The sequence below is a fragment of the Pholis gunnellus genome (assembly GCF_910591455.1).
Source record: "Pholis gunnellus genome assembly, chromosome: 1".
Lineage (NCBI taxonomy): Eukaryota > Metazoa > Chordata > Actinopteri > Perciformes > Pholidae > Pholis > Pholis gunnellus.
This window is the reverse complement of record NC_136528.1, coordinates 7,750,959-7,768,426: the sequence shown is the minus strand read 5'-3', so window position 1 is coordinate 7,768,426 and position 17,468 is coordinate 7,750,959. Positions and strand designations below refer to the sequence as shown.

The following is a 17,468-nucleotide window of genomic DNA, read 5'->3' as shown; positions in this document are numbered from 1 at the left end:
TGAACTGTCGGTTGAGTAGATTTTACCCAGAAACATGTGCAAAGTGCAAATTGCCATGGCAACTCCTTTTAATGTTTTAGAAAAACTTGAACAAATCAAGTGCACAGCAATTATCAGCTAATAGTAGAACTCAGCATGAGTTCAAAAGTGAGTTCAATGACAAATTGACAACTCCTTCACAAGGTTTTCAGAGGCAATATTCGAAATGAAAGTGCGGAAATTATATATGTGCACGATCAAAAGAAACACTGTCAAATAAGCACAATGTGCTTCTTAAATATGCTTTGTTACAAAATAGTGTGGTGTGACCAGAGGTTCTTATAAACACAAATTCAGTTTGATCAAGTAATAACAGTCGAGGCCGGAGGTCTTTTTGGGTTGGACGTTTGATTGGAATAGTAGTATATATACGACCAACAAATTATTAATACGAGCAACCGCGAGTGACACTCACCGTCTGTTTGAAGAGCCGGAAGACCTTCACTGTGGTAAAACAAACAGCAGGCCGGCCATGTTTGCTCTGTAGAAAGCCGGAGGATAAAATATACAAACGATAGTAATTGTGTTGTTTTATAATTTTCATTTCCTGTTCTGTGCTTGGAACCACCACTTTGTGCTAAAGAGGCTATCGTAGCTAACTAGCTTCTTGACCTAACGTCAACACTGTAATGGAATTATAGCATTTTCACGCACTAATTTAATCCGAGAGAAAGACGTATTTCACAGTGAAATGGAATAGTTGAGCAGTGTACAGTTACAAGAAAGTTTTAAATCAGTGTCAAAGTCTCCCTTTAATAAATCAGACTCAGCCACATTGTTTTGGAAATTAAAACTTTTTTGCCCAAAGGCGGTTTTCAATGACTGGTCGCCTAAAATCTCATTTGATTGGATTCTTTTTTGTAAATGTCAAACATTTTAAACTGTAACAGAAGTTAAAGTCGCTCAGTTTCCATTTGACTGGTACTTTAATTGCTGAGACACAAGAGTTCTGTGGTTTGGAGTTAAACTGGGAATTTGATCCCATTTAAACCTGGTTTGGTCGTGTGACCAGTTGTGTTGGTTTTTCAGTTGCAGTTTTTTTTTTTTTTTATAAAGCCATGTCAATTTCAGATTTGAATAAACAATCATACAGATGAGCACAATTGCATTAGTAGTTGAAGGAATAATGGTAGAGAGATCCTAAGTGATTGGGGAGATAATCGGAGGCCATATAAGCACAACCTCATTGTGAGTTTATAGCTATTGGAAAAAAACTCCTCTGAAATTGGAAAGCTGGCTATCACCAGGAGCTTTGGGGACATTAAGTCTTTGCCAAACAGTCAAGTTTGCAGAGCGTGCACATGTTTGTGTGAGGAGAAATCTTTTTGGAGAGCAATGTGCTTTCATCCTGTACCCTAGGTGCTCATAATACAAACAGAATCTATTTCCATGAAAATAGAAACTGAAATGTGAACCTGAGTTGTTACTCAGGAAAAAACTCTTGTCAGTCATCATTAATTTCTTCACTGCAGAGTCTTGTCTTGTTGAAGTCATAATGGTAATACTGCTGAATAAATCCTTTGCTTGTATTGTCTGCAAGTAAGAATTCAGAAGCACGAGTGCAGATTTATCATGTTGACTCTTTGCTCTCAGCGGTATTTCTTGCTGGCAGTTACAGCTTTCCACAGCAGCCAGGCTCCGTCTAGAAATCCGGAGGTTAGGTATAGACCATTAATTCAATGAATTTGCTTAATTGGCCTACTGCCTTAATAAAATGCCTTGGGACTTATAGTCAGAGGTTGCAAATAACTTTCCAATGCAGCCTCGTTCTGCTTTAAAGCAGGTTCTTGTTTTTTTTTTTGTATTTTTTACAGCAGGGTGTATTGAGCTGTTGCCGTGGTTTGTCTCATTTCGAGAAGGATCAGTGTTAGGGCAGTTTAACTGATGCTCTCACTAAAAGAAGCTGTTATGTCAGGCTGATTCCATATTCAAACCAACTGTTGTTGGACTCAGATTCTCCCTACTGTATCTTACTATAAAATCTTGATTAGGGATGCACAGTAGGATAACCATCAGGTCTGATACTTTGCTCGTGTACTAGTATTATTAAGTACTCATATTGGTACTCGGTATTGACAAGCACTCGCACTGGTCTGACAAACCGTGGTTTCGCTGCATCCCTAACCTTGATCCAGGACAAGTATCTGGCTATATGCAAACTGACGATAGTAAACATCACATTTCCTGTGGATATTGTACCTTATTGTATCACTTCTCACCTTCTGTGTGTTTCTGAAAAACAGAGCACTTAACGTCAACCTTGAAAACACAGACTGCCAGCCTGACATGAAGAGGTGTGTTTTAAAGGACATAGTAGACAACCAGCTACGAGTTACTCCAGAGGCGAGCGCTATGGCTGAAGGGGAAATGCCACGTTTCTCTAATGACCACCAAAAAATACGGATTACATTGAACAAAATGGGAAAACCCATTTTGAAGTATTTATTTACTTGATCTGATGCGTCGTGGTGGAGATTAAAACAAGTATTAATCCATTAAGTAAGAGATCATTCAATGTGAAATGTTATATTTCTTATAACGAAAAGACCAACAATAACTCCAGTGTTTTACAAATACTCAGCCGGTTGTTTGGCAATAAAGTTGTTATTGGCAAACATATATATACTCCAGTGTTTCCTCTGTACAGCGGGGCAAGCATGAGGCAAGTGTCTGTGGTTAGTTCACGTCTGTGGCGACAGCAGGACAGTCGAGTGTCGGCACCGGTTACGAACTGGCTCGGCAGTTCACGACATGGTGATGCCGTTTGGCCCTCGTTGTTCTCCGTGAAGTTAGCTGGAAGTGATGAGCCCCAGCAGGTGTTACGCTTGTCAAAAAAGGCCACGCAACCGCTCGTATAACTTGGGAGGCAATTTGGCCTCGTGTGCTCTGGCATGCCGTTAACACACCACTCATAATTTTGTTTTAATGGAACTCTACTCCTGACATTTTGCTCCTGGTGTTCTTCACCACGGAAGAAGGAAATTAACGGGCGTTACAGGCAAACCAGCTATAAAACTGACATGTTTTATTTTTGATTAAGTGCTGTGGGGTCTAGCTAATTTATGCCAACGTGAGGAGTTATCTCAAAAAGTGACTGGTAAAAAGAATCTTTAAAGAAACTTGAAGGTGTTACTTTTGAGACTGGAATTTGGTGTGCAGTAATGATGTAAGCGCACCCTGGTCCCCAACAAAGTCACTCTTTTGCTCCTTGAGGAATGTTTACTAACTAAAGTAGCCAGCTGTTAGAGTACATTTGAGTACAGCCTTTATTTTTAAAAGACCCTGCCAGATGCCTTGTTTGTGTTCTCAATTTGGAATAGGACACACACTCACTCCCACTAAGTAAATGGAGCTCAGGTACAAACCAGACTGACCTGTGACCTTGAATCGCCTATTTCTACTCTTAAATATCTATTTACAATTATCAACCAGTTGTAATGGAGCTCAGTATTGAGGATTAAGGGATGACCATTGGATCAAGTCAAGATATTTGTGTGATTAACTGCCAGAGCACGAAAACAGAAGTGATTTTCTTTTTTCTTTTTTTTTTTCTCCAGCCAGAAATCACAGCACCTGAGATTCCCAGTGAAGCAATTTTTGAGTCACTGGTAGATGAACAACCTTGTCAAACCCCTGCAGCTCTATTATAGTCATAAGGCAGAAATTGCAGGTTTTTTTTAAATCGCAATCTAGTGCTGCCTTCCTGTAGTTGTCTCAAATACCACCATTGTCTTCCACACAGCATTTGTCTGTGGAACCCTGACTTTCATCTTAAATGCCGCTCCGTGACTCTGAAGACTCAGGGGACCTTTTGTACCACCGTCTCTTTGATGGCCGAGGTTCTGCAGCACGGCAACCCAGAATGCATTGTAATGACTTATTGTTTCCTTTACAAAATACACAACAGAATGTCAAGTGATATGTAGCACACTCACCGGATTTCCACATAAAGAAAAAAATCTCATTTGAAATGCATTATTCTCACTTGAATGTGTGAGTTGTATAATTTCTTATCATTGTCAATTATGAGGCCCGCTTCAGGGCAACTTGTTTCCATTTTAAAATCCTCGGCTCCCTCTTGCACCCTGCTCTGCTGCTCTGAAATTGGCCACTCGCATTTCCGAATTGTGCTACATATTACCATGTGCCAAGGGGAAGTGAAGGATGGCCTGTTGAAACAGCATATAGGTGGGTCTGACGGAGACGAGACGAGCGAACCGGACAACCCAATAACACCATTTTTCTCCTTTTGGCAGATCTATATTTGTATAACCCAATAATCCATGTGTGAAGACACTATAGCCGAGTGACTCAGTTTAACTGTGTATTGGGTGCAGGTCAGATGCTCGCAGGCTGCTAATGATTTATGAATTCCATCACTGTCATACCGGGACTATGGTCTGTCAGCCTGTTCATCTCGCTGCAGAATTAGCTTAAAATATGCTCGAAGGTTGCATGCAGAAATAACAAAGCAAAGGAAATAAATGCTTGATGTTGAATTGAAGCTGTGTCTCTCCAATTTTTAGCATCAGTGCTTTGATTAAACTACTGCTGAATTTGAATTACATTTTTTACTATTAATGTGCCCCATTGGGGAATACAAATCTGATTTAGTATAGGTCATGCTCGTAATTATCCAAGTCGTATAAACATTTACTAGTTGTCATTCTTCCTGTTCATACAGGCTATGAAGTGATCCCTTACCAAATCATAAGAGATGGGGACCACGTCACGTTCCGTGCAAAAAAAGCGCTCCAAAGTTGATTTGAAGGCAGTGTGAGGCTTCAGCAGTATGAGTTATTCAAACCAAATGGGAATCTTCCAGATGTAGACTTACTAAAACATTACGTAGTTCTGAAACTATCCCTCCACTGTACTGTAGCTCAGCTATAGGACACCATCTGGGGAAACAGAGGAAAGGCCATATTGAAAAAAAGACGATTTATATCCACTTGATTTTACTCCGAATGCTTAAGCTTCGTACTAACCTCACATCAACTTCAGGATACATGTTTGCACGGGATTCTTTTTATTCGGAAGGAATAAGTACTGCATGCCAAACCTGTTTTAATGCTCATGTTGTGCACCTGTCTATTGTTGAAAACCACACCATGAAAAGTGTGACTCTATTGTGTACTCACTATAAAAGGGTTACAACAATCCATATTCAGTTCTTAACATGCACTGAAAAGTATAGTGGAAACCCTTGGATACATAGGGACAGATTAAGTAGGCAGATGTCAAGTCTGCTAGGAGGTTTAATGTAACATTGGTGCTACTGCTACTAAGTGTCAGCGCTCAATAAAACACCACCAGATTGTTCAGCTTAGTGTAAAACATCCATGAAAGCCACTCCACCATCTGGTGTCCGCTGGTTAACAAACCCACCAGGTACTGGGTAAAACACAATACATCATTGTGATCCCTTTTGTTCCATTGATAAAAACACATGGTTAGTTCAGTCTCGGTGAGCAACCCCTGATCAATTTAAAACTGTTTGGAAATCTGAAACGCTGTAAAGTATCAGTGCCCTACAGAAATGTCAGACACGGTTCTAAGGCCACCGTCATACTGTGGTTGAATGTTAATTAGGTGGTGATCTGATGTGTTTTAGATTTGTCCTTGGATAGCAAGAACTGCTCACTGTGCACACTGCTAAACACAAAAATACACATCAGTGATCAAACCCCGATATGTCAGATCTTTTTCCTCAGATTTGTTTGATTTCTTCTTTTTTCTGGTTGATTGTTATCTGATGTGTTTTCTGATGCCCATTTATTCATTCCTTTTAAAATAAGCTAGCATTTTCTTTTGTGGTATTAGGCTTTAAACACTGATTAAAACATACCGTCTCTTCAGGTTGCTTGGATTTTTAGCGGTGTGGCTCCAGTATACATTATGCTCTCGAACCCTGGTCGAGTCAGTGTCTCGCTCTGACCACTGAAACATTGGGAGACTTGAAATGCTATCTTAACTGCTGATCTATGACTTTAGCTGATTCTGATTTTCTTTCTAAGAAAAAATAATTGACAGCCAGGCTCAAGACTAACGTTTTTCACCGCTGTCTACATATTGCCAACCGTCCTGAAGTCAGTGTAGACCGTCATGGATTCTAAATGGTATCTTTTACTTTGCTATTGTCATTTATAATTAAAAACACATAATTCAAGTAATATATATATAGTTATATTTTTGTTTAAAACCTTTTATATTTCAATTTATTAAAGCTTCTCGCCAAAAACTACATTGTACAGGATTACATTTGAAGACATCATGACAGTATTGTAATTTTATTTCACTAATTTTTCAGTTTTACTGAATAGAGCTTGAACGCATCATAATGTAACTCTGTGTGTCAGCTGTGTTTCAAATTGGTAAATGTTTAGAAAGAAAAAAAGATTGCAAACATGTCTGTCAATGCAACCTGTGTGATCATTTAATAAAAAGGTTTGTTGATGTTAAATGATTAAAGTAAAAAATAAAAGACTGCTTCATGATGAATCAACAGCCAGTAGCAGGATACACATAAACAAAGACTGTAGTGGACTCTGTGGTGCTTCAAGTAGTCCTGCACTCAGGAACAAGATTATTCAGATTAGGGTTTTTTTGTTGTTGCAAGGAGCAATTAACTTAAACTGCTTTGCCAAAATGTACGTCCGTAAATAGATGCACATCTCAGCCGCCAACCGTAAAGTATCGAAATCTTACTGCTTTGCCAAAATATTATGCTTCAACCAGAGAAAAGTGTGAGAGGGAAGTAACCAGATACGGTCGTTCCCTTGTCATGACAGATTAGTCCACCCACAACCCAACCTCCTCAAACACCCACGCACTCGGTGCTGCGCTCAGATCTCGTTTTTATCCCCTGCTTGATTTTTATATCCAGTGGATTTGTGCGATGGGAATATTTAGCTTTTAAGCAAACATGCAGCTGTGCTAAAACCTGAACCCGACGAAGACATTTAAGAATATTCAGTCTTCCTGAAAATTGATAATTTGACCAGGTCAAAGCTGTTTTGGCATGTCTTGTTTCGTCCACCAACAAAGAAGAGGGTTACATTTTCAGCTCTGCGTTCGAAGCATACACATTTGGAGGAAATTGGAGGTCAGCCAGAGCTGCATTCAAAAGCTGATGTCCCAAATTATATTATCTACACTCTAATGTCTAATTAAGTGTGTTGATTTTATACAAGGTTGAAATGTCTGTATGTAAAAAGACTTGAAATGCTTTGCTGATCTATTCATTGATAATCAATAAAAAAATAAAATAATATTTTACAAGTTGTACATAATGTATGACTAAACTAAACTGATGGAAGCGCTTCCATTTGCAGTATTACAAACTGTGTCCCTGTGTCTATAGTCCTGGGAAAATCACAAGCGGTTCACAATTAGAAAGCATAGACTGTAGCCACCGTGATGTCACCCATTGGTTTGTGGACTATAGTTTTGAAGCCTCGAGTTCAGCTTTTTGGCCATCGCCATCTTGGTTCTTTGCAACCAGAAGTGACACGAGAGGGTGGAGCTAAGTACAACCGAATGCTGAATAAGATATTTTTAGGCGAGCGGAACGGTTACAATTAACTTTCATGAAGTGAAAACACACTGTGAAAGGGTAAAAGCTGAAAGACGAAAACACGGAAAACTCCCAGACCTGACAACACCCTGGCAGCAACCTGTCAATCACAAGGTAGCCCCGCCCTAAAGCATAACCTGCTTTATGGTCTATTTAACTCTAAATGGACCGTAATGTACTAAATGAACATCATGCTGTATTGAATAAGACTTGAAACTAGAGATTGAGACCATAAACTCATGTTTACAATGTTTACTGAGGTAATAAATCAAGAGAGAAGTAGAGTCATTTTTTCATAGACTTCTATATGATCAGAGGAGTCGCCCCCTGATGGTCAGTAGAGAGAGTGAAGGTTATGTCGCCTGTTGGGAAGTGAGATCCAAAATTACACCTGCAATTATTCGCCATAGGTGATAGAGAGATTAAAACAGATATCTTTGAGATTGTAACTTTAAGTTGGTCAGACATTTATTTAACCTGTTTGTTTTGGCAAGACCTGCTTATATGAAAATGAATTCAAGCATACACATTTTTCCATCATAGAAAAATCCAGGCATCAGTCTATGCCCGACTCCGCTCCGTCTCACACTCCCAACAAATTGCCATGAACATGTTGATAAGCTGTAAGGAGCTGTTAGCAGGCAACTCTGCTGCACAGTGTACTAACTGCACCGTCTTACATTATCTACACATCCACTTACTCGGTCAAGTGAAATAGGTGTCTATTTATGGAAGCAACAGAACCCTTGCTGAGTGTAATGAAATGCCACTTTTTCAGTGGGCCCTTTAGAAAATGTAACACGACAAAAAATGGTCAGAAAGAGCTGCGACTGAGACGTTTCTCTTGTGGTAGGTACATATTATCAATATTCCATTCTTTGTGGTGACGCTTCCCAAAAACCTCATGAGTGCTTTCGTGTCTCCAAGGAACTTCAAATTGCTGTCATCATTTTACTTTGTTGTGTGACCTAATTCTGTCACAAACATTCCACCATAGACAGAGAGTTACAGATAGTAATGACAGTCACTTTAAAAGCGGTTGAAAAACAAAAGCTTTTTTCTTGAAGATGACGCATACTGTGCTTATTTCTGAGTATGTATGACGAAAGAAATTTCAGAAATGTATTCAGAAATAAAAATAAAAAACTATATGTGTAGATAAATCCCATAACTGCAACAATTCAAGATGGATTGGTGTCCAAGGTGGTTAGAGAGGCAAATATCTCTCCATTCTTTACTTCACGCAGTTGTAACTTCATCAGCAAGTGGCGTGTGGAAGTGACACTTCTCCAGCCATGCCCTTGTAATAATGGCAAGTGATAATCAAACTGAAATTATGTAAAGACTAGAAAGCATTTGCTTGACTAATTTCAATATAACAGGGAAAGTGTGTGCAGTGGTTTACAGACAGAGTAAGGTGCAGTTATGTGTGGCGTTCATCTCCCTTGTAGTCATCTCCACATGTGTGTTAGCTGGTGGTTGTTTGATAGCCAGCTAGCTGAACTTTTATCCAGAGGAATTAGGCACGAAATCACTTGCGCTTTTTTTTTTTTTTCGACATCTTCAGTTGTTGGCAGTTGTTTTCCAGTCCTCCGTGTTTGGGCCCATTGTGAGCAGTTTGGGGTTCAGGGTCTTTGACGAGCCGGAGAAAGAACTGTCCAACCTTGTGCTTACAGGATGACCCGCTCTGAGTCACAGCCCCAACATGAAAAATAGATTCAAAAAAATGGATTTGTCATCTGACTAATGGAGACATGCGGCTAGGTGTAAATCAAATATAGAGTGGGCAACGACCTACCTGCCTGTCTGCACGCACTCCACTCGTGCACGCATTGCACGTCACCGGAGTTCTCCACAAGCTGCTGGCTTGACAGCTTCATGTTCATAATGACCATTTTTGGGGGGGCTGGCTGTGAAGGGAGGCCTGAAGTGTTGACAACTTTCTCGCTAGATTTGGTGCCTTTTGGAGCTTGTGCTGCCAGCTGCTTTCATTGGAAAAGAGTTTTCAACGCTGGTCTGGGTTTTTTGCATGGATCATTTTGAAAAACTAGCTTACTCTCGCTAGTTTCTCAAATGTTACCGACCCGAGCTCTGAGTCTTACACTGATTTCATCTGGATTTCAGACAAATTGATGGATGGATTTGTTTGTTAATATCCTGCACATTCTCAGACCGATGTTTCAAATACCGCCACTCTGTCAGTGGCTTTAAGCTTCAAATGATTAAGCTGTCAACATACGCATAGTGTCTTTTAACTTAGGTCTTCACAGGAAGTTAAGTCTAAGTTTGTTTGGCCCACCCGTCCTGTGTGGACTATCTTGCTCATCATACTATGTGAGTTGCTCCTGTAATGCAGCGGGCGGTGCATTAAATATGCGTCATTGTCAGACGCAGAGGAGCCCTGACTAAGCTGTATAATGTGATACGTTGGGAGTAGGAACGGGTTGTAATATCAGTATCGTCTTTCACATACTCATGCATTCTTATAATATTTTCATGTTAACTTTTAAATCTTCCGGTCAGCCTTTACAAGCTCGTAGATTGTCATGCCTACATTTCTCGTGATTGGGGTCACTGACAATAACCTGAATGTACCTCTTTGTTTGTATCTGGAGAGGCCGGGGTGATATTCTGGTCAAACAGACCTCATGTAGGAGTTCATTGTGTAAGACCTCGCTGGCCCGATGCTGAGACAGTCTTATGGTCATGTGCTGTTGTTTTTTTAAACCTGGTGTTTTCTGTGCATCAAGGCAGATGCAGGGTGATCCTTTTGTTTATGTTATGCCTGTGCCAATATATTGCCTTGAAAATTAAATCAACTTGTTGACTGATTCCTTCTTCATCTGATGAGCATCAATTACTTCCTCGTAGAGGTCTAATTGATCAAAATATGAGCTTTTGAATGCCTTTGTTAGCAGTCTTTTTAGGTTCTATATCACCAATGCACTCTTTCAAATTGATTTTAAATTGTTGACAGCACATAATAACCCCCAGATGTAGCTCCCATCTCACCTGTCAAAGAGAAAATATGAAGTCCTTGGGCGTGTATATTTCTCCCGCTTCATTATTTACTGGTGAAGTGCCTTTTACTTTTCTCCCCTTTGGTTATTTCTGTGCTTTGTTATAAATCATAATCTGCTCTCCTAAAAGCCATGGTGAAAACAGTCAACATTTGTCTTTCACATAACTGCAGCCCTTCTTGATGGTTCGAACACATTTGTCAACAAATTGGTTTTGCAGCCGTAAAGTTGTACATCATGTTGGTCCAAATGGATTCAAAATGTTAGGACTAAAATTTTAAACCAGAGCGTTAATTAATCAAACTTGGAATATTCAATAGCTGTAGCTGACAGCTTTTTATTTTTAAATGATTTGCTGTTTGGCCTCAACAAGCAGTGGCTCAGCTCCAGTTTGTGTGTATTTCTGCTTGGCAATAAGTTGCTTATTTTTGATAAGGAATAAACGCGCTTCATTCATCCATATCAGCCTCTTTCTTCTCAGCTTCTCAACGCCGGTTTCCTTGCAGAACTGATTATAAAGTTTCAGTGATTACTTGGCTCAGTAATGTCTGGCTGCTTGTCTCTTCATGAGCCCAGACTGCAGCTGTAATTCTATAAAGTGTGGCTTGCAAGTTTCTCTCGTTCAAAACTGAGGTATGAATAAAATCCCATCCTTTTAAACATTCCTCCAAACTAGCTCCTGCACTGGAGAACCAGTAGCAGTCGTGTTTCTAGTGCAGCTGCAATGAGGCGTGGAAATGAAATGGAAATCTTCATCAATCAACATAGGTGGCCAGTTATGGTGTCAGTGCATTAGGAATAAAGTAAATGGGTTGCTTTATAGTGTTCAACAGTCATACACGGAAAATTCCATCATAGCCGAAAGAGTGAGGGATTTTTCTCTAGTTCCAAGAAGGCAAAAAGTGTCCTGAATCAAGAATCGCTTTTTTTAATTGAATCATGACCCCATGAATCAAAATGTATTTGTGAATACTGAGATTCACATTCCTAGACCTGAGACGCAGTTATTCCTTTCCTTCTTATTTATATAAACATTGACATGTATTGTCGAAAAAATAGACTTGAACTAAATAAAAGCTTCATGTCGTGGTCACGGCCATGAGACGGAGCTGAGACGCACGCCTCCACAGAGCCGGTGCAGACATCTGCGTAGATTAAAATTAGAGAGAATGTGAGAGTGTGAAACGTGCGAGCGATAAAACCCGTCTGACACACTTGTGGTCTTGGCGGGGGGTTAAATGTGGGTTGTGTTCATCACTCGCACAATTCAGCAGCGGCCCTTTCAGAGACACCTGGTGAGATCAGCGCTCTACTGAGTGCACCTTTCTAGTTTGAGCTGGATTTAGTCTCTGCCTCGTGTGTTTGGTTATTGCATTCCCTGTGTTTTATTTCTATTTAAACTGTAGCTGGTGTGCCGTCTTGGCCAGGTCTCCTTCAGAAAGAGATAACTATCTCAGGGGACTTCCTGGTTGAGTAAAAGAATAGAAAGAAAGAAAAGAAAAAGCCTAAATTGATCCTCATGGCTTTGTTAGCCTAATTAAGATTACAGAGATTAAAAGCATTCTATTTGGCAGTCAGTACAAAGCTTTTTTACTACATTTCTTTATTCAATTTCACAACAGTCTTTAGCATTTTAGCAGTTGTATCAATGTCTTTTTCCAAGTGAATGGATCGGACTCATCCAGTCGGTTGTATGTTTGGTATTTCGACAGAATACGACTTACTCTAAAATCGCCTATTACTCTGTCTTGCAGTGCCACATGGTGTTTATGTTTATTTCATGTCACACAAAACGTGTTTTATTTTTTACGAACCCTTCCACAAGCAAACTAATTACTCTCTGATGCACTTGCGATTTTGATCAGACTGACAAAACCAAACCCGGCCTCTTTCAAGTTTTCGGTACAATGTTGTGGCCCCTAGTGTCAAGCTGTCAGTTGAATACGAACATCTGATGTCCCTACAACCAACCGTTTTGCAGCACATCACAGCTGGTAACACAACTTAGAAATTGCTGAAGCTAACCCGCTTATCGCGCTTAGTAAGAAATGTTTTGTGTGAAGCTCAAAGGACAGCTGAGGCTTACAATATGCAGCTTAGACTGATGAAAACTGAACCAGGTGTGGCAAAAGTAATATGATAGCGTGGTCTAATGTGATCTCACTTTTTACATGACATTTTGCTTTACGGTGCACAAATACATAGATCCCAGGGAATTTGGACAAGCGTATGAGGGGGTCTAACATCACCACCAGGTCCTGAATGCCCTGTGTGACATTTTATGACCACATTGGCAAGTACCGCCCTTAAAAGACTGCAGTGAGATGAGGATTTAAGAGGTTTTCAGTGAAGTGTGCTTCACTTTGTGCCTCTTAAGTAAAGCAATGAGCTCTGTGGACTTCACTTTACTTTCAGCACAGTAGATCACCTCTCAACAATGTGTCTTCACATTCATTTTTTATAGTAGATTAGCATAAAAAAAGCACCCCGTAGTATAAAATGTTATTTATTTTAATAGAATTTCCATCTGCCCATCCCATTTAAACAAGTACTTTAAGAGTTAATGAACACATTATCTTCAGAGCAGACCTTGACTGTGAAATTAATTAGACAACATAAAATCCCTATGGCATAAAACTCCATTTAACGCATAAATATTGGGTAGTGCTCAGCTGAAAGCTGGAAAATAGGTTACTTAAGGCAAAAAATGATTAATGTCAGCATTTTTTAGAAGCACCGGTGACAATATAACCTCAGGACTTGGACAGAGTGCTCGCACTTATTGAGCTGCCAAATGGGTAAACAAATTATTTTTGTTACACTTGATGACAAATTGTTAATCTGATGACTTTTAGGAGCCCTCTGAAACACTGTAACACTCTCTTTTGGTTTAGCCACATCAAAAACACCAACTTAATCTTAATCTGCTCTTTAGATTGTACTATGTTCAAAACTCACAGCCATTAAAAGCGTCACTATTGTGCCATAGCATAATGTACAAGGAAAGAATAGAATACAGAAAAATATGTATAGCTGAACATGTTAATACATTTAATGACAAACTTCCTTTGTTGGCAGAAAGGAGCACATACTGTAGGACTGGCTTTTTTTTTTTTTCTTTCACTCAGTGTGTTAACATGCACAGATTTTCAATTACCGTAATTACAGTTACCAGATTATGAAATAATCCAGTTATTATAAGTGATGTGTAGGAAAATTGAAGCCCAGTTGACAAAGTTGCTTAGCTATGACAAGTAATGGAGATACGAGCTACTCTGCTGATTTTCGTGGACATGTTTTCTTCAAGACAGCAGCGCTAAAGTGTGCAGGGTAAAACATCAAGGCCTCTGCTCCAACTGGTTCTTAATAAAGACAATTAAAAAATTAAAAAATATCTTTTAATATCTTTAATTCTTATAATAATACAACTTCTTTTCAAGATCTTTTTCACAAAACTATTACTTCAGTCTTATAATACTGTTACTTTCCTCTCAACATTTGAAGTATATGTTAGTAATTTAATGACTTCTTTCTGGAAACTACATCTTTATTTTCTTAAAATATGACTATATTCTCTATCCTTTTTTCATTTATCTAATACCACCCCTAATGCTCGTGTCATACTCGTCTATTACTTGATGGGACAATATAAAATGGAGAAATGACTTTGAACTTTTCAACAAGCATTTCAAGCAACAGCAGCTGGGTTATTGTGCTTTGTACATCAATCAAAGCAAAACACAGCATCAAAATCCCAACAACAACATATTTCTCTTAAGTTGTGCTAATAGAAAGATTGTACCTGCAGACTGATCTCCACATCTTTCCAGACAGTATCCCGCCTATCATGTTTATTTTTGGAAATTCAGCAGCTGTGATCCATGTGCTTTATTTTAATCTGGTTAAACACAGTAATCGGGTTGTTGAGTGCATGTTAACATACTGATTGAGTATTGCCAATACAAATTTACAGAAATTTGAATATTTAAATTCAACATTTGCTTTTAAAGATTCAGTCCCTGAAGTAAAAAAAAAAAAAAGTCGAGGGTATAGTGTCAAAATGCGTTTGTTGCTGTGCAATTTCTATCGCTCATAATCTGAGTACATATTTGAAGCGAAGATAGTATGCATCTCGACTGCAGTTTGTAAGATTACAGGGCCTCCATTCGAAGTTCACATGATTTTCATGTTGAATTGTATGGGTGCCTCAGTTGGACTGGCCTCCTCTGGTTCCTCTTTACTGGGCACATATTCAACCTCTATACTTGACTTTGTATTGTGTTTCCCTCGACTCCAGAGGAATAATATTACAAGACAGAAGAGGACCACTCCGAGGAAAGAGATAAATCCCATGGTGGTTGCAATGATGAGGGTCTTTACATCAAACGGGAATGGAACTGAGGCCCGGGTCACATTTGCACCTTCGTCGCTGGGCTGGTTTGAAATGAAGGCAAATGTCTTGTTCGGCTGGTGTGGCCAATTGGGGGAGTAGCTATGCACGAAAAGGTGAGCAGCTTTGGTGTCGTTGCCCGCTGCATTGCTTGCAATGCACAGGTAGGTGCCGTTGTCTTGGATTTGGGCGTACCGCACCTCCAATGTGCCTTCAGTAGACACAGAAAGTCTTGACCCCGCAGTTTTGGTAGTGATGTAGTCCTTCTTAGGGGAAAGCCACATTATCACAGGGACCGGATCACCCTCAGCTTGGCAAGTGAAATGAACCGTAGTTCCTTCATCTACATGGCTCTCTTGGACCTTGTAATCCATGATCTTTGATTTCTGGCAGATGAAATAGTCAGAAGGGAGAATGTCTGGGAAGTCCTTGAACTCTTTTCCTTGAACAACCTCTGGTGAAGCGCACATGGGCTGTTGTCTGTTAAAGTTGAGCCTCCACCGCCGGCGGAAGACCCAGAGCAAGCGACAGTCGCAGGCCAATGGGTTTTCATACAACGCCAGAGTTTCCAGGTTCCCCACTGAGTGGAAGACAGACTCCTCTATGGTGCTCAGGCTATTGCTGGATACATTGAGTACACGGAGGTGGTTGAGTCCTCGGAAAGAATAGGGCTCAATGGCACCTAATCTCCCACCAGCCAAATGAAAAGCCTGAAGCTTCTGGAGATTGAACAGTTTGTTCCCTTCCACAGTATGAATGGGATTGAAAGACAGGTTCAAAAAGCGGAGATATCTGAGGTGACTGATGGCTTGGTAGGGGATGACGGTAAGATTACAGTTTGTGATGGACAGTGATGTGAGGTTGAGCCCAAACAAGCATTTTCCGGTCATCGTATCCAGGGCAGGCATTTGGGAAATCTCCAGCACTCTGAGCCGATACAGCCTCTTAAAGGAGTAATCCCTCATGACAGTGACGTTGAGATAGCGCAATCGAAGTGACAGCAGGTTATGCAGATGGCTCAGGGCATCAGTGGGCACTGAGGCCAGATTGCATCCCTCGATGTTGAGGCTTTCAAGGTTGCTGAGGCCATGAAATGATCGGGGGGAGATGAATACGAGGTCGTTGTCACCGACCTCCAATGCCCTCAGGTTGTACAGCTCCTGGAACATATAATCGAGGAGAATGACAATTTTGTTCTCGCTGATATCTAGCTGGGTGAGGTTGGTCAGGCCTGTGAACACCCCCAGCTGAATGAGCTTGAGCTGGTTGTTGCGCAAACCTAGAGTCCGAAGGTTCATGAGGTTGCCAAAAGCCCCAGGCTCAATGGATGAAATCGTGTTCTCGTTAAGCTGCAGCTCCTCCAGCTGAGGGTAATTAATGAACTCCTCGTTTCCCAGAGTTTTCAGGCGGTTCTTGCTCAGGTCCATCAGCTTTGTTTCGGTGGGTATGCCCTCGGGAAGAGCTGCCAGTCTCCGTCGGTGGCACACGACGGAGCGCTCCTGACCGTTGCAGTCGCATCGGGAGGGGCAACCGGTGGTGGATCCAGAAAGGACGGTGCCGAGCATGAGGATCAGGATGGGCTGCCAGCATGCCACCAAGTAGCTGTGCCCTCCTGCCTCCCCCAACACCATCCTACTGCTTACCTGTGGAGACATGGAGAAAGAGGAGTGGTGTTAAACAAATGGCAATGGCAATATTGAACGATTCCGTGTCATCTCTTATTAACAGATGGAGAACATGACGTCTATGTCATTAGTTTTTAAGATTAGAAAATTGCACCAAATCAGGCACCTATTCAGCCCACGATCCCGTTATGTTTTTTATTAAATGTGTGAATAACTATAGTGTGTCCTTGCTTCTAACTGAACACACTCCTGCCAGCTTTCAGGAAGCAAAAGCTAAATGGAAACCATGTCAGTGAATAGACTTTTTTACATATCTACCTGGATATGGCTGCCCAAATATATACAAATAGCAAAGGATGTATTGTATTTTTTAGTCTAATAATTAATTTACTGAAATGCTTTCCTTACATTTCATAAAAAAACATGTAAAATGTCATGGAAATGCCTGAAGAAAAGAGTTTATTAACATACCATAGCAGTTTGATAAACATTGCTTTACAATTACAATTTTCGTGACAAAGAACCATTGTCTGATACTAGTGAGTCCTCCCACGTTACAGGCACCATTGAGTCTATTTTCTTAACATAACCTACAGTATGAGCTCAATACATTTCTTACATCAGAACTTTTGCAGAGTCAGTGAAAAACGCAATTTTGCTTTTATCTGCACACCTTTAAAAGCCTATCAGCCTTTCCTTGCATAACGTTTCATTATGGTGATTTTCCTCACAAGTAATGAAATCAGCAAATCAATGAAAGGACTTGGTCACACAATATAATCACCCTGCTGCGCGTCTGACTTCAGAGCATGCTGAAA

At 40.3% G+C, this 17,468-nt stretch overlaps 1 protein-coding gene across 1 annotated transcript; it reads right to left on the bottom strand.

Annotated features, from left to right (window-relative positions):
* Positions 1-14,808: 14,808 nt before the first annotated feature.
* Positions 14,809-16,680, bottom strand: lingo1b (leucine rich repeat and Ig domain containing 1b; the record flags this gene model as incomplete). The annotated part of the gene is made up of 1 exon (XM_079186151.1): positions 14,809-16,680. One exon carries the CDS (start codon positions 16,678-16,680, stop codon positions 14,809-14,811), a length of 1,872 nt encoding a protein of 623 aa, XP_079042277.1.
* Positions 16,681-17,468: the final 788 nt, after the last annotated feature.